General features: G+C 41.2%; 1 protein-coding gene across 1 annotated transcript in view; it reads right to left on the reverse strand.

The window, feature by feature from the left end:
* Positions 1–25,970, reverse strand: part of LOC126427387 (procollagen-lysine,2-oxoglutarate 5-dioxygenase) — a 460,163-nt gene that overhangs the window by 223,445 nt on the left and 210,748 nt on the right. Inside the window, exons 7-8 of the mRNA XM_050089740.1 lie at positions 23,368–23,499; positions 7,650–7,771 (exon numbers count right to left, since the gene is read on the reverse strand). Coding sequence (XP_049945697.1) covers positions 7,650–7,771; positions 23,368–23,499 — 254 coding nt within the window. The remainder of the gene's footprint in view (positions 1–7,649; positions 7,772–23,367; positions 23,500–25,970) is intronic.

Consider the following 25,970-nt stretch of genomic DNA (forward strand, 5'->3'; position numbering starts at 1 on the left):
CTCAAACATTAGATCGACAGGAAGTGCCAAATGGCTAAGCAGGAATGGCTAGAGGACAAATGTAAGGATGTAGAGGCGTATATCACTAGGGGTAAGATAGATACTGCCTACAGGAAAATTAAAGAGACCTTTGGAGAGAAGAGAACCACTTGTATGAATATCAAGAGCTCAGATGGAAACCCAGTTCTAAGGAAAGAAGGGAAAGTAGAAAGGTGAAGGAGTATATAGAGGGTCTATACAAGAGTGATGTACTTGAGGACAATATTATGTAAAATGGAAGAGGATGTAGATGAAGATGAAATGAGAGATACGATACTGCGTGAAGAGTTTGACAGAGCACTGAAAGACCTGACTCGAAACAAGGCCCCGGGAGTAGACAACATTCCCTTAGAACTACTGACGGCCTTGGGAGAGCCACTCCTGACAAAACTCTACCATCTGGTGAGCAAGATGTACGAGACAGCCGAAATACCCTCAGACTTCAAGAAGAATAAAATAATTCCAATCCCAAAGAAAGCAGGTGTTGACAGATGTGAAAATTACCAAACTATCAGTTTAATAAGCCACAGCTGCAAAATACTAACACGAATTCTTTACAGACGAATGGAAAAACTGGTAAAAGCCGACCTCAGTGAAGATCAGTTTGGATTCTGTAGAAATGTTGGAACACGTGAGGCAATACTGACTCTACGACTTATCTTAGAAAATAGATTAAGGAAAGGCAAACCTACGTTTCTAGCATTTGTAGACTTAGAGAAAGCTTTTGACAATATTGATTGGAATACTCTCTTTCAAATTCTGAAGGTGGAAGGGGTAAAATACAGGGAGTGAAAGACTGTTTACAATTTGTACAGAAACCAGATGGCAGTTATAAGAGCCGAGGGGCATGAAAGGGAAGCAGTGGTTGGGAAGGGAGTGAGGTAAGGTTGTAGCCTATCCCTGAAGTTATTCAATCTGTATATTGAGCAAGCAGTAAAGGAAACAAAAGAAAAATTCAAAGTAGGAATTAAAATCCATAGAGCAGAAATAAAAACTTTGAGGTTCACTGATGACATTGTAATTCTGTCAGACACAGCAAAGGACTTGGAAGAGCAGTTGAACGGAATGGACAGTGTCTTGAAAGGAGGATATAAGATGAACATCAACAAAAGCAAAACGAGGATAATGGAATGTAGTCGAATTAAATAGGGTGATGCTGTGGCAATTAGATTAGGAAATGAGAAACTTAAAGTAGTAAAGGAGTTTTGTTATTTGGGGGGCAAAATAACTGATGATGTCGAAGTAGAGAAGATATAAAATGTAGACTGGCAATGGCAAGGAAAGCATTTCTGAAGAAGAGAAATTTTTAACATCGAGTATAGAGTTAAGTGTCAGGAAGTCGTTTCTGAAAGTATTTGTGTGGAGTGTAGCCATGTATGGAAGTGAAACGTGGATGATAAATAGTTTGGACAAGAAGTGAATAGAAGCTTTCAAAATGTGGTGCTACAGAAGAATGCTGAAGATTAGATGGGTAGATCACATAACTAATGAGGAGGTATTGAATAGAATTGGAGAGAAGAGAAATTTGTGGCACAGCTTGATTAGAAGAAGGGATTGGTTGGTAGAGGCATCAAGGGATCATCAATTTCGTACTGGAGGGTAAAAATCATAGAGGGTGACCAAGAGATGAATACACTAAACAGATTCAGAAGAATTCGACGACATTTCATTATCCTTGTTTTGCTTTTGTTGATTTTCATCTTATATCCTCCTTTCTTCTCCCAGTACCTACTGCAACCTACATCCTTCATCTACATCTAGATGTAGATGAAGGATGTAGGTTGCAGTAGGTACTGGGAGATGAAGAAGCTTGCACAGGATAGAGTAGAATGGAGAGCTGCATCAAACCAGTCTCTGGCCTCAAGACCACAACAACAACAACCACCATACATCCACAGTTATAATACGTGTTGAAAATGGTTTCCATGTGCCTCAAGGCATGCGTGTACACCCCGTGACACGTTCTGTCTCACATGTTCACATCAGCCAGGCTGCATCCAAAAAGTGTCAAAGGTAGCGGGAACACTTTGATCCAGTGCCCCTCACGTCTGGAATGGGCTCTGTATACATGATATTTTTGAGGTGGCCCTATAACCAGAAATTGCACAGGTTGAGCTCCAGTAAATGAGCAGGCCATGCAACTGGACCCTCTTGTCCAATCCCTCGACCAGGAATCGCACGATTGAGATGCGTACGAATGTAAACAGCGAAGGGAGCTGGAGTGCCATCATGTAGCAGCAACATAAACCTCCAAATCATTAATGACACTTCTACCAGCAGGGGAGGCAAAGTCACTTAGAAGAAATGCTGATAGTTCCGCCCTGTTAAGCAACACGGAAGGAAGACTGGTCCCAAAATACGGTCAGCAATTATCCCAGCCCACTCATTCCGGCAGCACCGATGCTGATGATTCGCTGTCACCATACTGTGAAGGTTCTACATAGTATCCCACAGATGACTGTTATGAAAGCTGAAGATACCACTCCGTGTAATGTAGTCTCATCTGTGAATAGGATGGATGGTACAAATCCTGGAATCATGGTAGCCTAGTGAAGAAACCAGTGACAAAATTGCTCCCAGTGTGGAAAGTCTGTCGCTAGCAAGTGCTGTAAGTGATAAGGGTAGTAAGAAATGTCACGGAGAATGTTTCACACAGTTGTCTGGCTTACCCTGTACTGGTGGACTGACTGTCTAGTACTGACACGGCGGTCACCGTCCACTGTGTTAATCACATTTTCCTCTACGTCCAGTGTCCAAACTCTTCACGAACATCCTTCACGATTTCCTGCTTCCTGAAGTGAACCTGTCTCAAACAAATGGTGAAACACTGTTGCAAACATTGAATGCTACGGTTGTTGTCGGTGGGGATAAGTCTCCTGATACGACCTTGCTGCCTGCTCCCCATTGCCATTTGCCTTTCCGTAAGTGAACACGATATTGCCGAGTTCTCGATTCGAATACGGAACCACTGAATATAATAATACATCACATCCACTACAAGGTGAGTCAGCAAGAGAAGTGAATCAGACACAATACAGGGTGATTCAAAAAGAATACCACAACTTTAGGAATTTAAAACTCTGCAACGACAAAAGGCAGAGCTAAGCACTATCTGTCGGCGAATTAAGGGAGCTATAAAGTTTCATTTAGTTGTACATTTGTTCGCTTGAGGCACTGTTGACTAGGCGTCAGCGTCAGTTGATGCTAAGATGGCGACCGCTCAACAGAAAGCTTTTTGTGTTATTGAGTACAGCAGAAGTGAATCGACGACAGTTGTTCAGCGTGCATTTCGAACGAAGTATGGTGTTAAACCTCCTGATAGGTGGTGTATTAAACGTTGGTATAAACAGTTTACAGATGATGGGTATTTGTGCAAAGGGAAAAGTTCTGGACGGCCGAGAACGAGTGATGAAAATGTAGCACGCATCCAGCAAGCATTTGTTCGCAGCCCAGGAAAATCGACTCGCAGAGCTAGCAGAGAGCTGCAAATTCCACAATCAACTGTATGGAGAGTCCTACGAAAAAGGTTAGTTATGAAACCTTATCGTCTGAAATTGGTTCAAGCACTGTCTGCAGCTGATAAGATTAAAAGAATTGATTTCTGTGATTTTATCCTTGCTCAAATGGAAACAGATGAATCTTTCATTTCAAAGATTGTGTTTAGTGATGAAGCAACTTTCCACACTAACAGGAAAGTCAACCGTCACAATGTCTGTATATGGGGCACTGAGAATCCGTGGGAAACAACTCAGTATGAACGTGACTCGCCTAAGGTGAACGTTTTCTGTGCCATTTCAGCCAATAAAGTTTTTGGTCCCTTTTTCTTCGAAGGTGCTACTGTAACTGGACTACAGTATCTGGAGATGTTAGAGAATTGGCTGTTCCCTCAGCTCGAACAAGAAGCACAACAATTCATATTTCAGCAGGATGGAGCGCCACCACATTGGCACTTATCTGTCCGTAACTACCTGAACGTCAACTACCCGAGGCGATGGATCGGCCGCCAGGCAGCCCGTGACAGAGCACTTCATCACTGGCCTCCAAGAAGCCCTGATCTTACCCCTGCGATGTTTTCTTATGGGGGTATGTTAAGGATATGGTGTTTCGGCCAACTCTCCCAGCCACCATTGATGATTTGAAACGAGAAATAACAGCAGCTATCCAAACTGTTACGCCTGATATGCTACAGAGAGTGTGGAACGAGTTGGAGTATCGGGTTGATATTGCTCGAGTGTCTGGAGGGGGCCATATTGAACATCTCTGAACTTGTTTTTGAGTGAAAAAAAACCTTTTTAAATACTCTTTGTAATGATGTATAACAGAAGGTTATATTATGTTTCTTTCATCAAATACACATTTTTAAAGTTGTGGTATTCTTTTTGAATCACCCTGTATTACCAATTAGTAAGAAGGGAGAAGAGTGCTAGGACATGATGTACGAGGAACAGTACCACCCTGTCAGAGGAAACCGTGCATACTGTAACTGTGGCAACACGGTACAGCGTGTGTTGGACCGCAACGGGCGGCGGGCGGCAAGGTTGTATCGGGAGACCTATTCCCGCTGACAATCACCACAGCATTCGATGTTTGCAAAACTGTTATGCCGTTTGTCTGAGACAGGGTCCTTTCAGGAAGCAGGAAATGATGAAGGACGTACCCGAAATGTTCTGACCCCAGACTTGGAGGAAAATGTCGTTAACACTGTGGAAGGAGAGTGCCGTGTCAGTACCAGGCAGTTGGCCTGCCAATACAGGGTAAGCCAGACGACTGTGTGGAACATTCTCCGTGACAACTGTTACTACCCTTATCACTTACAGTGTATGCAGGGGTTACTAGTGACAGACTGTCCACTTTGGGAGCAGTTTTGTTGCTGGTTTCTTCACCAGGCAACCACGATTCCAGGATCTGTGTCATCCATTCTATTCACAGATGAGGTCAACTTTACTTAGAGTGGTATCTTCAACTTTCATAATAGTCATCTGTGGGATAGTACGGAGAACCCCCACAATATGGTGACAGTGAATCATCAGCATCAGTGGAGCCAGAATGTGCAGGCTGGGATAACTGGCGACCGTATTTTGGGACCTGTCTTCCTTCCACGTCGCATAGCGGGCCAGAACTATCGGCATTTCTTGCGGGTCACTTTCCTCCCCTGCTAGAAGAAGTGCCATTGATGATTTGAAAGGTTACGTGGCTGCTACACGATGGTGCTTCAGCCCACTTTGCCATTAACATCCGAATGCATCTCAATTGTGGATTGATGGATTGGACGAGTGGATCCGGTTGCATACTTATTCACTGGATCTCAACTTGTGCAATTACTGGTTATGGGGCCATCTCAAAAGTATTGTGCACGCAGAGCCCATTACAGGTGTGTAGAGACTGGAGCTGCCTTTGACACTGTTCGGATGCAGCCTGGCCGATGTGAACGTGTGAGACAGAACAACTCCTAGCAGGACCCCACTCCTCACCATTATTCCATAACTCAACTTCTTTCTTTACAGTGGTTCAGTGTTGCTGTTGTGGTCTTCAGTCGACAGGCTAATCTGGTGCATCTCTCCACACTAATGTATCCTGTGCAAGCATCTAAGCCCCTGCACAACTAGTATAACTTAAACCATTTCAACCTGCTCACTAAAAAGCCTTGGTCTCCCTCTACGAATTTTAACACTCCACATTCCTCTCTGTTACCAAATTAACAATTCTTTAATGCCTCAAGATGTGTCATTAACAAATCCTTGCTTCTCTAGTCCTATTAAAGTTACTTGACAGTGAACATCTGTCACTTGCAACTCAGTGCTGCCAAATCAACGGCCAGCTACAGCTGAATTATAGCTCCACACAAACATAGCAGGTTACTTAACAAAGGCTGTTAATGCAATGTCGGAAGGTAGGTAAAAATTGTGAGATGCTTTGTCGACAGCTGTTTTTAAGTCACCGATGACTGAACTGCAGCAGAGAGTGCATTTTGTAGCCCCGGATTTACATTTGTGTCCTAAGCTAACCACAGCCTCAGAATGTGCAATACATCCAGAAAACGGCAGTCAGCAACCTGCAGAATTAAAATCGTGATTGCTTTGTTCGCAGCAATTAAAGGAAACCTCTATGACAAAGATGAGACAGAAAATTTTCAGTTTAAGCAGAAAAGAAAACTGTAATTTCTGACTATCATTGGTTACCGGAAACTATGCACACATAGGCTATACGAGCTGCCATGTTACCAACTGATGAGCAGTCCTGGTTGGCTCGTAGTTGCAGATTGCAGCCGACACAGGCAGATTTCAAACAAAATCAGAATGATAGGAAGAAAAGTAAGAGCAAATAAAAATCATACATTTAAATGAATTAAGTGAATAAAATAATAATCAGAAGTCTTCTGATTAGATTTAGATATTAAAAAAAAAAATTGACGAATTTGATCAGATTCAAACCTACGACCTACTACTTGTGAGGTTATGCTAACCACTGCACTATGCTACTGCACTAAATGAGGTGGTTCTATTTGTGACTGTAAAGACGCAGTTGCAACTATGAATTTGCAAATTTCTAAAATTAGGCATCATGCAATGTCGTGTGAAGCTTTCTCACATAAGCTGACCTCTGTAATTATAATAACGATATATGTGGCACTGAATCTTGTCTTGTGCAGAAGGATCCAGTAGTGTTTGGGTAGTGTTGTGTATGAAACATGTCCAGACCCAGGATTTAGGGTCCAAAGACATCAAGGAAAAAGGTTGAACATGGAACTGAAGTAAACTAAGCAATTGTTGTGGCAGTTTGCCAACGGCAAACAGTTCAGGTGTGACGTTGAACGCTCTGACTGGAGTAAATCAGTTCCAATGGGTGAAGTGTCAGTTATCGAGTAATTGTAATTGAACTATAGTCGAATTTGCCATAAATTTCTTTTCTCCTCAATTCAATTCAATATATTCTTGTTAGTTAATCAATCCACCCATCCAACCTTCAGCTTTCTTCTGTAACACCACATTTCAAAATCTCCTATTCTCTCACTGTATGACCTGCTTATCATTCACACTTCACTTCTCTACACAGCAACACTTCACTTCATACATATAATTTTATCATAGGCTTCTCAAATTAATTAAAATTTGTATTCGATGCGACCGTTTTCCCTTTTTCTGAAATGCTTTTCTCATCATTATCAGTCATATTTCCTTATCTAATTCTATCATCAGCAATACTCAATTTAATTCAACTACATTTCATTACCCTTATTTTAAGATTGTTGCTGTTCATCTCCAAACACTGCCCATTTTGTTCTACTGCTCTTCCAATTCCTTTGCCTCTCTGACAGAATTACAATGTCATCGGTAAATGTCACCATTTTAATTTCTTCTCGCTGAACTTTAACTCCATCTCTAACTTTTTTCTTCACACTATATTCAATGTACAGGTTGAATAAGAACAGGTATAGGCTACAATTATATTTCTCTCAATTCTTAACTACAGCTTCCCTTTCACATCCTTTGATTCTTATAACTTCAGCCTGCTGGCTGTACCACTTTTAGGAAACATTATGTCCTTGTATTTTAGCCCTGCTATCTACAGTAAGATATACTGAAGTTTGGAGATGTCACAGGGGCACTCACAGAGCTAGGTTCCTGGCCTTGCGCTCCGGGAAGTTATCCTCCCAGCTGATCTTCTTCACGCTGAGGTAGTCCTTGCCGTGCTTTGAAAGGAAGTTCTCCACCAGCTTGGCATGGTACTCCACCTGGAATGGTCACAACATAATATACTTACATTTTTGTCACCGTAAACAGATTATAAATTGAGGACACTACACTCTCACTAATCTGACCCCCAGTAGTCCGGCCCACATCCAGCCTGTAGCTGCTCGAGCAGAAATGATGCATACAATAACGAATTCTTGAGTGCGACAATGTTGTTAGTTAATTACAGTGTTAAACAATGCTATACACATTTGAAATTGTGGCTTTCTTAACAGTTATGTATAATGTCTTCTAAAAGGAAACACATTACACTAGCACTCAAGCAGAAACTCTAAACTAGAGATAAGTTGAACTGAGATTCTTCACAGTACAATGTTGGACAAGAAACTCTTTATGACTAAACTTTAACAGACAAAGAGATAATCAAAATCATACAGGAAAGTTATGATTAAACTAACAAGAGGCCATAGGTGGAGAGACCACAAACATTTATCACACTACTAGTGCTGAAGTTGCAGATGTCTTTCTGGAGAACATTATGCATCAATCATCAGCAACGTAGAGTACCGACGTAATGCTCATATGCTGTTGTGTGATAAAGTATACTGCCATCACGTAACATCATTCTGACAACAAAAAATTTGGAGCATGTCTCATAATGAGTAGAAAAAAAAAGGGGGGGGGGGATAACATTGCCAAGGGCGGAGCTAGTGTAGTGCGCTTTTCTCCTCTAGGCGTATATGGCGCAACTCATTGACAATTCAGTGCCGTTTGTGTTGTCGATTTTTGCTAACACTGTTTTGTTTTTTTATGATGGAAAGTTTAAGTAAACAACGTGCAGCTGTGTAATTTTGTTTTCTACTTGCTAAAAATGCTGCCGAAACTGTTTTCATGTTGAAAACAGCTTACAAAGATGATGGTACGGAAAAAACTCAAGCATACAAGTGGTTTGCTCGATTTAAAAATGGTGACATGTCAATTGCTGACAAACCCAGATGTCCATCAACTGCCCAAATCAAGGAAAAACTTCAGCAGCTCGCACTCACAGACCGTTGAGTCTGATATTAGTGGGTTATCTTCGAGGTCAGTTCAGAGAAATGTAACAGAAGCTTTGGGAATGAAAAGGGTTACTGCCAAGTCTGTTCCTCGGGTTCTGATTGACAATCGAAAGGAACACTGAGTCGAAACATGCTGTGCTTTGGAACAACAGCTGGAAACTGATCCAGATTTCTGTCAAAAGTCATTACTGTTGATGTGTCATGGTGCTATGATTACGACCCAGAAATAAAGCAGCAATCAGACCAGTGGAAGATGTCACCCCCCCCCCCCGCCCCCCCCCCCCCAAAAAAAAAAAGAGCAGTGTGAGAGAGAGAGACAGAAGTCATCATGTCAAATCAAACATCAAAACAATGTAGATTTGCTTTTTGTATGCGAAGAGTGTAGTTCATTCAGAGTTTGTTCCACAAGTGTTACCGTCAATCAGACCTTTTTATTTGGAACTTTTAAGAAGATTGTGGAACAGTGTTGTCAAAAAAGACCCGATTTGTGGCAGACAGGAGACTGGCTCTTCCACCACGACAACGCACCTACACACACAGCCATTTCTGTTAAGACACGGTTTCGCTGCCCCATGCACCTTACTCACCTGACATGGCTCCATGTAATTTTTTTGTTATTTCCACGTACGAAAGGTGGTCTCAAAAGGACATCGACTTGACAACACTAAAGCAGTCAAGCAAAAAATGAGGGAGGACCTGTTAGTCATTTCTAAAGACGACTACAAAAATATTTTGAACAGTGGAAGCACCGGTGGGACAAATGTAGTAGGTGTAATGGAGAGTATTTTGAAGGGGTTAAGGTTCTTTTGTAAACAATCTGAAACTATATAGTTTTTAAAAAATTATTCCAATACACTCTCAATAATCTGGCACTCTGCTAAATCTGACACTCATATACACAAGGAATGGCTGGATTAGCAAGAGTCTAGTGTATTTGGAAGCCCTGCTGTATCTATCACAGTGACACTTCCAGTAACCACACAAAAAATGCTTTTGGGACTATAAAAAGAAACCACAGAATTATTGGTCACACCCAATCATTTTCATAATTATGTAAATACACTATTTAGCTGAGTAAGTGTAGCTGGCAGTCAGGGCTCCTCATTTCAGTTCTAGTTTACTGTTCCAGATTTTTTCACGGAGGAATTGTTCTGGATTAAGTTAAATTATGAAGGCAGTTCTGAAAGTAACTTACATTACAGAATACATTATAGAATTACCTGCATCTCAAAAGTACACTGTTCAGCTCTTTCTCAACATAATCCCCAAACAAATAAAGAAACTTATCACAAGCTGCAACAAAGTCATTGGTGATCCAGGGAGTGCAGAATAAATTTATTTTATTTCTGTCAACAATCATAAAATCTTTAGTCCTTAGATTATTGGTTTCGGTGAGTTGTGACCATCTTCAGATTTGCAGCAAAATATGGAGAATGAAATACAACTAGTAGACAGATTATAACTTAAACCAATAAAATATGAAGTAACAAAAAGTTATTACCTTCTTGTATGTAGAAACATGCACTTAAAAAATGATGAGGCATACCTGTTTCTTTAACATGCCCCAATTTAATAAAGCCATAGTGACATCGTCACAAAACGCACACACAATAAGCTTAACATCATTGCACATATTTAAAATATGATGTAAACTATGCCACAGTGCCGGCAGAACCATACTACCAGTAGTGCTACTGTTCATAACAAACTGCAGTACAGTGCCCACATGATAAGGTTGTGATGTTAGGTTCCCAAATATTGCTACCGTAAGTCTACATGCATTTGTCAATTACAACATTGTACAGAATGCAATATATGAATAGTACAATAGGTATGGTCTGTAGTGATCCTGTCAGGTACATCAGTTATTACAGTGATAAAATGTAATAATTAAAAAGACAAATAAAGTTAAATTTAAAATTTTTAAAAAGGAAATGGTTAAACAATAATATGTTATTCTGAGAGGCTCTTGTGGTCAATTTACAGGGTTATTACAAATGATTGAAGCGATTTCACAGCTCTACAATAACTTTATTATTTGAGATATTTTCACAATGCTTTGCACACACATACAAAAACTCAAAAAGTTTCTTTAGGCATTCACAAATGTTCGATATGTGCCCCTTTAGTGATTCGGCAGACATCAAGCCGATAATCAAGTTCCTCCCACACTCGGCGCAGCATGTCCCCATCAATCAGTTCGAAAGCATCGTTCATGCGAGCTCGCAGTTCTGGCACGTTTCTTGGTAGAGGAGGTTTAAACACTGAATCTTTCACATAACCCCACAGAAAGAAATCGCATGGAGTTAAGTCGGGAGAGCATGGAGGCCATGACATGAATTGCTGATCGTGATCTCCACCACGACCGAGCCATCGGTTTTCCAATCTCCTGTTTAAGAAATGCCGAACATCGTGATGGAAGTGCGGTGGAGCACCATCCTGTTGAAAGATGAAGTCGGCGCTGTCGGTCTCCAGTTGTGGCATGAGCCAATTCTTCAGCATGTCCAGATACACGTGTCCTGTAACGTTTTTTTCGCAGAAGAAAAAGGGGCCGTAAACTTTAAACCGTGAGATTGCACAAAACACGTTAACTTTTGGTGATTTGCGAATTTGCTGCACGAATGCGTGAGGATTCTCTACCGCCCAGATTCGCACATTGTGTCTGTTCACTTCACCATTAAGAAAAAATGTTGCTTCATCACTGAAAACAAGTTTCGCACTGAAAGCATCCTCTTCCATGAGCTGTTGCAACCGCGCCGAAAATTCAAAGCGTTTGACTTTGTCATCGGGTGTCAGGGCTTGTAGAAATTGTAAACAGCTTTAGCCTTTTTCGTAAGATTTTCCAAACCATTGGTTGTGGCACGCTTAGCTCCCTGCTTGCTTCATTTGTCGACTTCCGTGGGCTACGCGTGAAACTTGCCGCACGCATTCAACTGTTTCTTCGCTCACTGCAGGCCGACCCGTTGATTTCCCCTTACACAGGCATCCAGAAGCTTTAAACTGCGCATACCATCGCCGAATGGAGTTAGCAGTTGGTGGATCTTTGTTGAACTTCGTCCTGAAGTGTCGTTGCACTGTTATGACTGACTGATGTGAGTGCATTTCAAGCACGACATACGCTTTCTCGGCTCCTGTCGCCATTTTGTCTCACTGCGCTCTCGAGCGCTCTGGCGGCAGAAACCTGAAGTGCGGCTTCAGCCGAACAAAACTTTATGAGTTTTTCTACGTATCTGTAGTGTGTCGTGACCATATGTCAATGAATGGAGCTACAGTGAATTTATGAAATCGCTTCAATCATTTGTAATAACCCTGTACATAAAAATAACATCATACACAAGAACAGGATTATGGAAATAACAAAATATCATCAACTTGAAAGAATAACTAGGATGAAAACAAAAGACTACAGTTAGTACTCAGAGACATATGTTGATGTAGCCACCAGAATGCAGCAAAGGTGAGAAATCGGAAGAACTGAACTGCCAGAGTGTCTCCCTCATGTACCCTCCAAAATCCTGTGCCAAGAAAAGCATAATAATGGATTATGTACTATCACTTAATGAAATTATCTTGTTAACTGAATGTATGAGGTTCATTCAAATGAAACCTGGTCAGTGCTTCTACCTCTGCCTTACACATAAGGTGGCACCACGTAAATGCGGGAACAGTGGTGACATAGATTGGTAGAGAGACTGACGCGGGCACACCGTTTGACGGTGCATAGCGCCGGTGTGGTTTCATGCCGAAGAGAAGGGGGTCACACAAGTTATCATCCACTACCAAATATGCAGACGAGTAAGGAAGAACAATGAGGAGTGATTCGATTTTTGGCAGCGGAGGGAGTTGGAAGCCATGAAATATATCGACGGATGACGGCTGTGTATCGTGAGTACAGTCTGAGTCGTCCAAGTGTTGTGGAATGACGCAAATGATCCCTGGAGGGGTGCGAGTCACTGGAAGACGATGTACGTCCTGGACAGGGTCATCGTGCCGTCACACCGGAAATGGTTGCGGAAGTGAGTGCTTTAGTCTCGGACAACCGCAGAATCACCACGGACCAGATCCATCGGTTACTGGGTATTAGTGTGGGCACTGCCAACACCATAATGCATCAATACTTGAACTTTTGAAAAATCTGTGTGCAGTGGGTTGAACAGTGCAGTACTCGAATGGCACTGTCTTTGAGTGATCTGCAACATTATCTTGAGGAGGAATACGGCTTTCTGTCACAGGTGACGAAACATGGCGTCACCATTTTGAACCAGAAAGTCAGCCTCAGAGCAAGCAGTGGAGACGTGCGACTTCACCACTTCCAAAGAAATCCATGGCCGTGCACACCAGTTCTGGTAAGCTCACGATGTCCTTCCTTTATGACCACAAGAGCCCACTGCTTGTCGAGTTCCTGGGACGGGGAACCACCATGAATGCTCAGCGTTATCACGCCACTTTACAAAACCTTCAAGGAGCCACCAAGTTGAAACACTGAGGCATGCTGTCCAATGGCGTTATCTTCCGGCATGATAATGCCTGCCCATACACGGCCAATGCAGTGATGACAACATTGCGGCAGTTTCGGTGGGAAACGCAGGAACATTCACTGTACAGTCCCGACCTTTCACCGTGTGACTTTCACGTGTCTGGACCTGTAAAACAAGCTATTCTCAGACATCGACTCCCTACGGATGACAAAGTGTATGACTGGGTCCAGGCCTGGATCTGACAACAGCCTACTAGCTTCTCCAAGGATGGAATTGACCGGCTAGTGTTGCAACGGGATAAATGTGCCAACAGTTTTTGTGACTATTTTTGACTATGTGTACTGTGTGTAACAACAATTTTGAGTTAATAAAATCATTACCATTACTTTACGCTAGTGACCGGGTTTTATCTGAATGCCCGTTATATTACATAAACACAGAAGGAAGAATGAGATGCAAGAGTATACACACAATGAGCAAATGATGCACTCTATACTAGGTAATGACACATGCAGAAGACATTCAATAATTAATGTACACTACTGGCCACTAAAATTGCTACACCACGAAGATGATGTGCTACGGACGCAAAATTTAACCGACAGGAAGAAGATGCTGTGATATGCAAATGATTAGCTTTCCAGAGCATTCACACAAGGCTGGCGCCGGTGGCGACACCTACAACGTGCTGACATGAGGAAAGTTTCCAACTGATTTCTCATACGCAAACAGCAGCTGGCCAGCGCTGCCTGGTGAAACGTTGTTGTGATGCCTCGTGTAAGGAGGAGAAATTTGTACCATCACATTTCTGACTTTGATAAAGGTCGGATTGTAGCCTATCACGACTGCAGTTTATCATATTGCGACATTGCTGCTCGTGTTGGTCGAGATCCAATGACTGTTAGCAGAATATGGAATCGGTGGGTTCAGGAGGGTAATACGGAACACCGTGCTGGATCCCAACGGCCTCGTATCACTATCAGTCGAGATGACAGGCATCTTAACCGCATGGCTGTAATGGATCGTGCAGCCACATCTCGATCCCTGAGTCAACAGATGGGGACGTTTGCAACACAACAACCATCTGCACGAACAGTTCAACGGCGTTTGCAGCAGCACGGACTATCAGCGGTTACCCTTGACGCTGCATCACAGACAGGAGCGACAGCGATGGTGTACTCAATGACGAACCTGGCTGCAAGAATGTCACAGCCCAAAAAGAATCCACACAATCCAACTAACAGAGCAGTTCAGAGTCTAATGCGCTGATGCCACTATAACTGTTCAAATTAAATGTTTAACTGAGTGCTCGCCATAATTTGATGATAATGTTTATCAAATGCCACGCTAAATAATGGTAGAATGTCTGTCCTGCGGCGGCACGTGAAAATACGACATACGCAAACTAAAGATAGATCATTAACATCATCCCAAAATTAACACTTCACTCGAAATCGATTTCATGGTTACGTGTATCCCGAGTAACTTATTACTGCATCCGAAGCTGTTTATATCAACAATACCGACGCGACGCGACTCCCAGCACAGGTGGTGCGCTAATCAGCGTCTGGAGAGAACTGGGGGCTTCCTTTTCTCGCGCAGCATTCTTACATATAAAGCCGCGGTGAGGACAGCTAAGGGAACGCCTGATCAAATCGGCTCTCCCGACTAGCCGCTGGGCTAGTAATGCACCACTTTAAGTTATTGAATAAATCATTGCTTCCTTTGCTGATGGCCGATAAAGCTCTCAATTTAAATGTGCAATCAGCACAGAGGTAAGTAATCATAATAAAAGTCTGACGTGGCTAAGTCAAATATTTTGGGCGAGATAATTAATTTAATTACACTACATGCAGTAGACGAGCTCTGAACTTGCTCTTTGGAGATACGCTATAGCTATAGTTTTATAGTTATTCTGTTGAAACTTCTCACATTTTTATGATTATAGCGGATCTCCCTTCTACTTAAATTTAAACATCCTAGCTTTATTTATTCGCCTACTTAATCTATGTTGCTTCCTTAATTTCTAAGACAAAAAACCAGAAAATCATGAATTTCAACTAAAATTTTAATTTGCGAGATCCAGAATACTGTTTCTACTAAATTATTATGCAAAAGGAATCTGAATATAAATTTTTAAGTTTCTAGCTCTTTTCTGTTGCGCCAATGATTTTTACAGAAAAACATCCAAATTTCGAAAATGGTTAAAGTTATTGTACTGATATTCAACACATATTGATTTTGTATTACTCCTGACATGCTAGAAACGTTTCAGGTTATTTACTTCATTTTAAAGTATTGCGTAATATTTATGACATCAGAGCTAGTTACAGCGGACTGGCTGGCACACAATGGAAAGACTGATGTGAATTTTATAAGGTGTGAGTAGGCTGCTTCCCTACAGTACTTGCGAGAGCAGGCAGTGCATCCTCTCAGATGCTGCACAGCAACAGTACATGTTAGGATTGCTGTTATTTTAAAAAGTATCAGGAATCCGATATATAGATATTTGAGAAATTATAGTTATCAGCCCTTGATATATTACAAAACATTATCGACATATCAATATACTGATGGAATAAATATCAAGTTACGAGGGAGGGGGGGGGGGGGGGGGCACAGCTATCGGCTGCATATTGTAAATACACTGCCAGTTCTAGAGCTGTTTATTTAAGTACTAATTTATTATTAGATATTCTGTACATCAACAAGGTAGCAGCCTCCTTATCTGCATTAGAGCAAGAATTGGAGGAAAATGATGCATGTTCATGCTTGGTGATCACCATTTTGCTAACAGGGGTAATTGCATGCAAGTGGCACAATAAAAGGTGTCCAATGGGCCCGTTGTTCGATCTTGTCACATGTCAGATTTGTCCGGAACACTTCACTTCATGTCAACTTCCCTGTTTTTTCATTTCGGAAAAAGCCAGTGAACTAGTAGTCGTAGTGTCAAAATTTCCTGGCGAAGTTAAACACTGCAGTTTTTGTTGGTAGTGCCGATTACTTTTCCCTCTCATGTCTCCGCCAAATGCAAATACCAATCTTGTCATTTACATTTTTGTTCATCAGCTTCAGCAACTGTTTTTTAACACAACTGGTGTGCTATTTCTTCACATCGGAAATCTTGTTATTCCATTTACATTACCACCCCCAGTGCAATTGGACTACTACTTTGTGCCATCTGTACTTGCTTCACACAGGCAAAGACACAGATTGGACGTAATGAAAGCTCAAAAATTAGAAAGACTTCTTCTCACAGTGAAAGTAAAATTATGTTGTACTACAATTTTAAAAGAACACTTTCAAAATATTTTCCGAAAATTGTGTAAAAAAAATATAAAATATAGATATCAATATAATGGAAGGAAACATTCCACGTGGGAAAAATTATATATAAAAACAAAGATGAGGTGACTTACCGAACAAAAGCGCTGGCAGGTCGATAGACACACAAACAAACACAAACATACACACAAAATTCAAGCTTTCGCAACAAACTGTTGCCTCATCAGGAAAGAGGGAAGGAGAGGGGAAGACGAAAGGAAGTGGGTTTTAAAGGAGAGGGTAAGGAGTCATTCCAATCCCGGGAGCGGAAAGACTTACCTTAGGGGGAAAAAAGGACAGGTATACACTCGCACACACGCACATATCCATCCACACATACAGACACAGACACAGACACAAGCAGACATTTTACCATAAATAATACAGCTGCTAAATTCATCTATGAAGAGGCAAGTGTGTATACAAGAAGTTTTGTACTAGTTCTAATAATAATTAAATGGGACCAAAATTGTCCCAAAAGATGTTTGTATGCAGAAGATATCCTACACATCTTCCAATGATTGTTTTGTATTTTTATTATTTGTTTGAGCACTCCTTTGGCTGTGTGCAGTGGATGGAGTTTGACAGCAGAATCTCTGCATCACAGGAGGTCCTGTACAGACCAACCAATGGTGTACAAGTGCCAAGAAGGACTTCAAAATACTCTATTCAATGACAATAACACAGCAATGCTGTTAAAGAAGGAAAAAAGAAGGTAGACTTTCTTACAAGGGAACCTCCCCATTGCACCCCCCTCAGATTTAGCTATAAGTTGGCACAGTGGAAAAACTGAACACAGATCAATCGATAAAACAGGAAGAAGTTGTGTGGAACTATGAAAAAAATTAGTAAAATATACAAACTGAGTAGTCTATGCACAAGATACGCAACATCAAGGGAGTGTGAGCTCAGGAGCGCCGTGGTCCCCTGGTTAGCGTGAGCAGCTGCGGAACGAGAGGTCCTTGCTTCAAGTCTTCCCTAGAGTAAAAAGTTTACTTTCTTTATTTTCGCGAAGTTATGATCTGTCCATTCGATCATTGACGTCTCTGTTCACTGTAATAATTTTAGTGTCTGTGTTTTGCGACCGCACCGCAAAACCGTGCGATTAGTAGACGAAAGGATGTGCCTCTCCAATGGGAGCCGAAAACATTTGATCGCAAGGTCATAGGTCAAACGATTCCTCCACACGAAAGCACGTCTGGTATTTTCTATACGACACTGGTGACGGCATGTGCGTCACATGACAGAAATATGTTGTCGACCCACCTAACTTGTACACTTGGCGAATGGAACAAAGATTCTTCTACCTTGCCTGATTTAGGTTTTAATGTGGATGTGGTAATTCCTCCCAAAAAAGTGATGAAAACATATGGGTTTTTCACATAAACTGAAAATAAAAAATTAAACTTTTCATTCGAGGGAAGGCTTGAACCAAGGACCTCTCGCTCCGCAGCTGCGCACGCTAACCACGGCGCTCCTCAGCTCAAACTATCCTTGATGTTGCTTATCTTGCGCATGGACTACTCAGTTTGTATATTTTGCTTATTTTTTTCATAGTTCCACACAACTTCTTCCTGTTTTCTCGATTGATCTGTGTTCAGTTTTTCAAGGCCTATCCACTGTGCCAACTTATAACTAAATCTGAGGGAGTGCAATGGGGAGGTTCCCTTGTTAGTAGGAATAATGACGGGAATTCAGCCACGTAATATTTACAGCGACCGCTGATATTTCGGCAGGAGTACACCCTGCCATTTTCAAGGCACAAACTGCAACGGACAGGCGATGTACAAGCAAATTTAAAATGTTTTGGGGTAATTCAGTATAGATAACACATACACACACGGAATACTTATGCCACCAAAGATGACCAGAGTCAGAGGTATTGATAGTGAAATACTACAAACTAGCAGGTGAGGTAATACTGACTCTGTCCCTCTGCATTTTGACAAGGGAGAGAGCAGGATTCCAAGCAGAGTTTAAACAAAAACCTCAATCCCCGTTTACAACGTTGCTCGCTAATTTAACCTTAACAGCTTCCTTAATAACACTGTCCCAATAGCTGGACATGCATGCCAATATCTCAGTATTGTTATATAACATAGGGTGACCAGTAGCCAAACAATGTCAGCAAACATATACAGTGACCACGTTCGCCATACCTAACTCGAAGAGCAAGGTCTACAAAACAAATCCACACACTACACAGGAACTGAAAGACAACATCAGCCGTGAAGTTGCCACCATCAATATCCAAACTTCCCGGGAGTATCCGAATATGCTTAGACGTACACAGCTGCGTATTCATCAATAAACAGGGGCCACTTTCTACATCATCTGTAAATGTATTTACTGCCGTGTTTTTCCATTGTAAATAAATGGTAAGACCATTTCAGCTCTTTGTTTCTGTAATTTCACTGCATTTCATCTATATGTACAAGGGCTACTTTTATCTGCCCAACCCTGTGTAAAAGGTACAGTATGACTGCTCTGACATGGCTCCCTGGATGGTGGCTGACAGGAGCACCTGGAACGACAGATTTTGTAATATGCTGAAGGTTTATGGGTTGCCACCAACTTCAGTTCACACACAATGCAGTGGTTACTGTGTCTCATCATCACCAGTTATGTGCAGATTTAGCAGGTCCTGTGCATCTCCATTTCTGGCCGTCCATTGCTTCCTTCTTAATGCTGCTGTTCAGAAACTGAAATCTCTTCCTCCCTTGCCTCTTCTTCCTTTCCAGAGACCCTTCAAAGACTGTTTTTATGAGCAGTTCCTTCTTTCTTATGTACGAGATTCATTCAAATGAAACCTGGTCAGTGCGTCTAGCTTTGCCTTACACATAAGGTGGCACCACATAACTGCGGGTACGGTAGTGCCATCAACTGGTAGAGAGACTGACGTGTGCGCACCATTTGATGCTGCATAGTGCCAGTGTGGTTTCGTGCCGAAGAGAAAGTGGTCACACAACTTATCGTCCACTACCGAACCTGAAGGCGAGTAAGCAGGAACAACGAAGACTGATTCAATTTTTGGCAGCGGAGGGAGTTGGAGGCCGTGAAATAATTTTTGGCAGCGGAGTTGGAGGCCGTGAAATGTGTCAACGGATGAAGGCTGTGTACTGTAAGTACAGTCTGAGTCGTTCAAGGGTTGTGGAATGACGCAAATGATTCCTCGAGGGGCGCGAGTCACTGGAAGACAATGCTTGTCCTGGACACGCTCATCGTGTCATCACACCGGATATGGTGTAGCCTTGGACAGCCTTAGAAGAGCCATCAAGTCAAAACTCTGAGGCATATTGTCCAATGGCTTTATCCTCCTTTGTGATAATGCCCGACCACACACGGCCAATGTGGTGAAGATGACACTGCAGCAATTTCGGTGGGAAACACTGGAACATCCACCGTGTGACTTTCATGTGTTTGGACCTCTAAAACATGCTACTTGCGGACATCAATTCACAATGGGTGACGAAGTGTGTGACTGGGTCCAGGCCTGGATCTGACAGCAGCCTACTGGCTTCTTCAAGGATGGAATTGACCAGCTAGTGTCACAATGGGATAAACGTGCCAACAGTTTTGGCGACTATTTTTGAGTATGCATACTATGTATAACTACATTTTGAGTTAATAAAATCGTTACTGTTACTTTACGCTAGTGACCGGGTTTCATTTGAATGCCCCTTATATGTTCAATCCGGTTTCTTTTCCTTCTGGGTTATCTGCCCCAGGTGGCAATCTCAGGGGGCACAAAAGTCAAATTCTTGAAGCAAAAAACCTTGTTTCACAGCAACCAGCACACATTGGTCTACCGATTATTCGTATGATTTTGTAACGCTTCATTATCAGTTTTTGAAAATTTTTGAACACATTCTTAGTTGATTTCTGAACGAATCATAAGTTGACTTGTGAATGCATGCATAGTGTTCGTGATGTCACTGCCAGGAGAATCCCCATCCCATCAAGAAATAACAAACTTTCCTGCAAACAAAAGGGGCTACATGAAGTGAGCCGAATAAAACCAAAGCCTTGTTATAGTTATTAGTGAAGTCCATAGATTCAGACTACCATAGTGGAAATAAATGACTAACAGGAATAACAGGTGAGAAAGATTACATATTATCTTCTCAGTGTATCCAAGAAAATGAAACTTTGACAGAAAATTTTTGCCAGATCGCTACGCTAGTAAGGGCAAGTTGTACAGTCCCAGTTAGCAGCCGCTTCAGTTCTATTCTTGGAATAGCACGCAAAACGTGTCATACAAACACATAATAATGTCTAACCGAAGAATAAATGTGGGATAACTAAACAGGTGATCCTGTCAGGATCAATGAAGTTAACTGGAGAATAAGTTTTGGCAATGTCAGGAATGGCTACAGAATTAGTGATGACAAGATGGTCTGTTAGAACAAGGAAGGAAAAGAAACGGGGACATTACACTAATTATATGGAAGAATATGACAATTCCAAATTTATAAAAAAAATTTCATACTACTACTTTTCGATCTCATGCTTGAGAAACTGTAACATATGAATGAAATGTGAAACTATTTCCTAATATAAAACTTTTTGCTTGTAGTAGGCCTAATAGGCATTTGACATTGGTACTTCATGAATTATATTGTGTTGTGTTATTTATGTAAATGCGGTAGATAAAAATGACCAATCGTGCCAAAGCAGTCTCGCTTATTTGGCATATGTTACAATTGCTGCAACATTAGAAAGGCCCATTTCATTTTATCTAGCAGATAGTGACAAAACAGATGTAATCAAATGGAGAAACCACATCAGTCTTGGGTACTTATTCGTATTAACAGCTTTTTCAGTATCAGACAATGACATTTTGACTTTTCATGTAGCAAAATGTTTGATGAAGTTTGATGAGGTAATAGATTCTTCCGCAGAAAGGAAAGCACGCCGTGTAAGGCTATAGGAAGATTAGAGAGAGAAAAATGCAGGGACCTACGGATTGAAGAAATGTGTATTATCTTTCTTGTCTCCTGTCATTACTGGTTTTATGTTATCTATATTTAATTTTCTGTTATTAGCTAATAGACAATAAACAGTGCAAATTTCCTGAAAAGTTCTTATTCCCCCAATCACAAACAATCCTACCCAGTACCAATTGTGAGTTTTTTTGAAAGGGGGGGGGGGGGGCAGGATGTCAAATTGGCCAACTGGGAGCAGGGGAGGCACCACAGGTCATCTTAATTTCGACTGTCCTGAATATAAGTTTGATGGCTTCCATTACAAAATATACACATTTGAATTCCACAATGCAAAATACAGTGACATGCGATGCAAGCATGCTGTGTGAAGAGACGTGGCACTGCACTATGGCACACTTAAGACCGAATAATATGTCTTGCAGTTCCTCGAACATATATGTTTCATACATCAAACTCTTCAGAAAGATGTGTGCTACAAAATGAACATATTTTTGAAAAATCATTTTTTTTTTAATTTTTGACATCCTATCACAACTGCTCGAGGGGTGGTGGGGGTCCCACTATCAAGTTTTTGCCCCAGTTCAGGAATATCATAGATCCAGGGCTCCCTTTTCCTCAAATCTTTTTACATATTGCTGCAGAAAACTCTTTTTTTCTTATATGAAATGAAATGATCATATGACATTGTTGGCCGGGAGACCCCAAGCGGGGTGTTCGGCCACCGAAAGTGCAAGTCCTTTTTAGCTGACGCAGTTCGGCGACTTGCGAGCCAATGATGATGAAATGATGAAAGACACACAACACCCAGTCATCTCGAGGCAGAGAAAACCCTGACACCATCGGGAATCGAACCCGGGACCCCGTGTGCTAGAAGCGAGAATGCTACCACAACACCACGAGCTGCAGACTTTTTCTTATAAAACACCTCTTTCACCACCACTATCCCAGTTTCAGTTTCTGTGCTGCACTGCCAGTCAGTTTCTGTTTACATCCTATGAATTTAAAGCTTTTCACATGTAATACTTTCCAATTCAGTATTATCTTTATTCTTTTATTTCCTGCAAGTGTAATTGCTTTTGTTTTCTTCATGCTGATTTTCGTTACAATTATGAAATACTTTTTCATCTGCTACTACAAGAAGAATGTCATCTCCAAACCTCAAACACTATATTATGCTTCCTTCAATTGCCTCCCCCCCTCCCTCCCCCCCTCCTCCAATGATTGTATTGAACTGTACTCAGCCATATTCTTTAAGTGCAGATTTAAATGTCTGGGAGGCAGGCCACAGTCTTATCTTACTCATTTCCCTAATTCACTCCAGTTGGTACACTCGCTAGCACTTTCTGATTTGAATATGAATTTATGTGATCTGTTTCTCTAGACCATTTTTTCACTCACTATAGTTATAATATTATCACAAGCCACACTGATGAATGCCTTTTCCAGATCTGTGAAATACACGCACAGGCCTCTTTGATTGCCATTAAAGCTGTATCCCAAAATTCTGTCTAAAGCATCAGTTAACAATCTGATTTCAGACCACACTGCATACAAAATTTCAGCAACCGCTAACTCCCCCCCTCACTTTCACATCCCCAGAAACAGATGCACTACACACGGAGTTGGGATGACTTGTCTATCGCTTCAGTTACTATTATCAGCCCTCTCCCTTACTTATAGAGACTGTACAGTATGTCCTACTGTGTAGCATTGCATCTGGCTAACAAGAAGGAAAAAACATAACAGAACACTGGAACTTAAGGAAGCATCAGTGTAACAAGCAAACAGATAAAGGTTACTACCCCTATACATCAGAATAAGCTTAACTTACCGCATTGTGGACGAAGAGGTGCATGCGAGACTTTGGGTAGTCCTGCGCAGCAAATTTTTCGAAGAATTCCTCCAGGAAAGGCGTCGCTTGTTCCACAAATATGGCTGCCATCACTGTGGGGTATGCTTTGGGCTGAAACACACGAATGACACTTTCACTTTAACGATCTTAGCTCAAGTGACAGATGCACTACATTAGTGTTGATGACAGACAGGTTTTTTTCTTCCCATTTACAGCTTTCGGTCCATGTCAGTCGCAGACTCAGAGCTGCAGAGATGGGGACGGGGGGTTCCAAACAGCCGACACCTGCAGCCTCGTGGCAGCGTTGCTTCCTTTGATCCCAATTAAGACACGTTTTGATACATTTCAGATATTGATAATCTATTTTCACTCTGCTGAATAGCTCCTATGGCCAAAAAAATAGCTAACTGGTTTTATTTTAACCTTCTTATTCAAAGAGATGCAGCTGTCAAATTCTGTTCCCCCCTCCCAAACGAATCGGCGCAGATAGTTTCAAAGTGGCAGTTCTTGATGAGTTCTGTTGCTTCTTACTGTCCTCAAGTTACCACAGTGTCAGCCATAACCTCAATACTAACATTCATTGTAGACACAAATATATTATGAGCAACATAAATTAAGCTAAATGTAATAATTCCAATCCCAGTGAAGGTGCGAATATTATTGGACTATCAATTTAATAAGCCATACTTGTGAAATACTGACACAAATTAATTACAGAAGAATGGAAAAATGGTAGAACCTGACTCCAGGCAAGATCAATTTGAGTTCAGGAGAAATGCAGGAACATATGAGGCAATACTAATTCTACGTCTTATCTTAAAGGATAGATTAAAGAAAGACAAACCTACATTTATAGCATTTTTAGACTTAGAGGAAGCTTTTGACACTGTGTGGCGGTTCACCACATAATGTGATGAAAAATATATTGAATAAGTTTGCAAATATACCAAAACTGATGTCATAACAAAATAAATATTATCGCAGAAAAATCACAAAGACTCTGTAATCAATTAATATGATCTGAGAATGTAATTGCAATCTCTGTTCCTTTTGAAAAACGATCCCTCGCTCTTCCCTTTTGTTTCTCGATAGCGCAAGGAGCCATTTTATGACGAGGCATGAAAACGTGTAAGTTTCATGTAATATTTAGCCTAAATATAATCAAATATTATTTAAAAGTGTCACTAATGTTTTTCTGTAATAACTCCTATGTTCACGAAGTCAAATATTTCAATACTTTATGCAAATCAGGAAAAAGAAAACTGGCGTTCTACGGATCGGAGTGTGGAATGTCAGATCCCTTAATCGGGCAGGTAGGTTAGAAAATTTAAAAAGGGAAATGGATAGGGTAAAGTTAGATATAGTGGGAATTAGTGAAGTTCGGTGGCAGGAGGAACAAGACTTTTGGTCAGGTGAATACAGGGTTATAAATACAAAATCTAATAGGGGTAATGCAGGAGTAGGTTTAATAATGAATAAAAAAATAGAAGTGTGGGTAAGCTACTACAAACAGCATAGTGAACGCATTATTGTGGCCAAGATAGACACAAAGCCCATGCCTACTACAGTAGTACAAGTTTATGTGCCATCTAGCTCTGCAGATGATGAAGAAATTGATGAAATGTATGATGAGATAAAAGAAATTATTCAGGTAGTGAAGGGAAATGAAAATTTAATAGTGATGGGTGACTGGAATTCGTGAGTAGGAAACGGGAGAGAAGGAAACATAGTAGGTGAATATGGATTGGGGGTAAGAAATGAAGGAGGAAGCCGCTTGGTAGGATTTTGCACAGAGTGTAACTTAATCATAGCTAACACTTGGTTCAGGAATCATGAAAGAAGGTTGTATACATGGAAGAATCCTGGAAATACTAGAAGGTATCAAATAGATTATATAATGGTAAGACAGAGATTTAGGAACCAGGTTTTAAATTGTAAGACATTTCCAGGAGCAGATGTGACTTCTGACCACAATCTATTGGTTATGAACTGCAGATTAAAACTTAAGAAACTGCAAAAAGGTGGGAATTTAAGGAGATCGGACCTGGATAAACTGACTAAACCAGAGGTTGTAGAGTGTTTCAGGGAGATCATAAGGGAACAATTAACAGAAATGGTGGAAAGAAGTACAGTAGAAGAAGAATGGGTAGTTCTGAGGGATGTGAAGGCAGCAGAGGATCAAGTAGGTAAAAAGACGAGGGTTAGTAGAAATCCTTGGGTAACAGAAGAAATATTGAATTTAATTGATGAAAGGAGAAAATATAAAAATGCAGTAAATGAAGCAGGCAAAAAGGAATACAAACGACTCAAAAATGAGGTTGACAAGAAGTGCAAAATAGCTAAGCAGGGATGGCTAGAGGACAAATGTAAGGATGTAGAGGCTTATCTCACGAGGGGTAAGATAGATACTGCCTACAGGAAAATTAAAGAGACCTTTGGAGATAAGAGAACCACTTGTATGAATATCAAGAGCTCAGATGGAAACCCAGTTCTAAGCAAAGAAGGGAAAGCAGAAAGGTGGAAGGAGTATATAGAGGGTCTATACAAGAGTGATGTACTTGAGGACAATATTATGGAAATGG

This window comes from Schistocerca serialis, chromosome 11 (genome assembly GCF_023864345.2).
Source record: "Schistocerca serialis cubense isolate TAMUIC-IGC-003099 chromosome 11, iqSchSeri2.2, whole genome shotgun sequence".
In the NCBI taxonomy this organism is placed as follows: Eukaryota; Metazoa; Arthropoda; class Insecta; order Orthoptera; family Acrididae; genus Schistocerca; species Schistocerca serialis.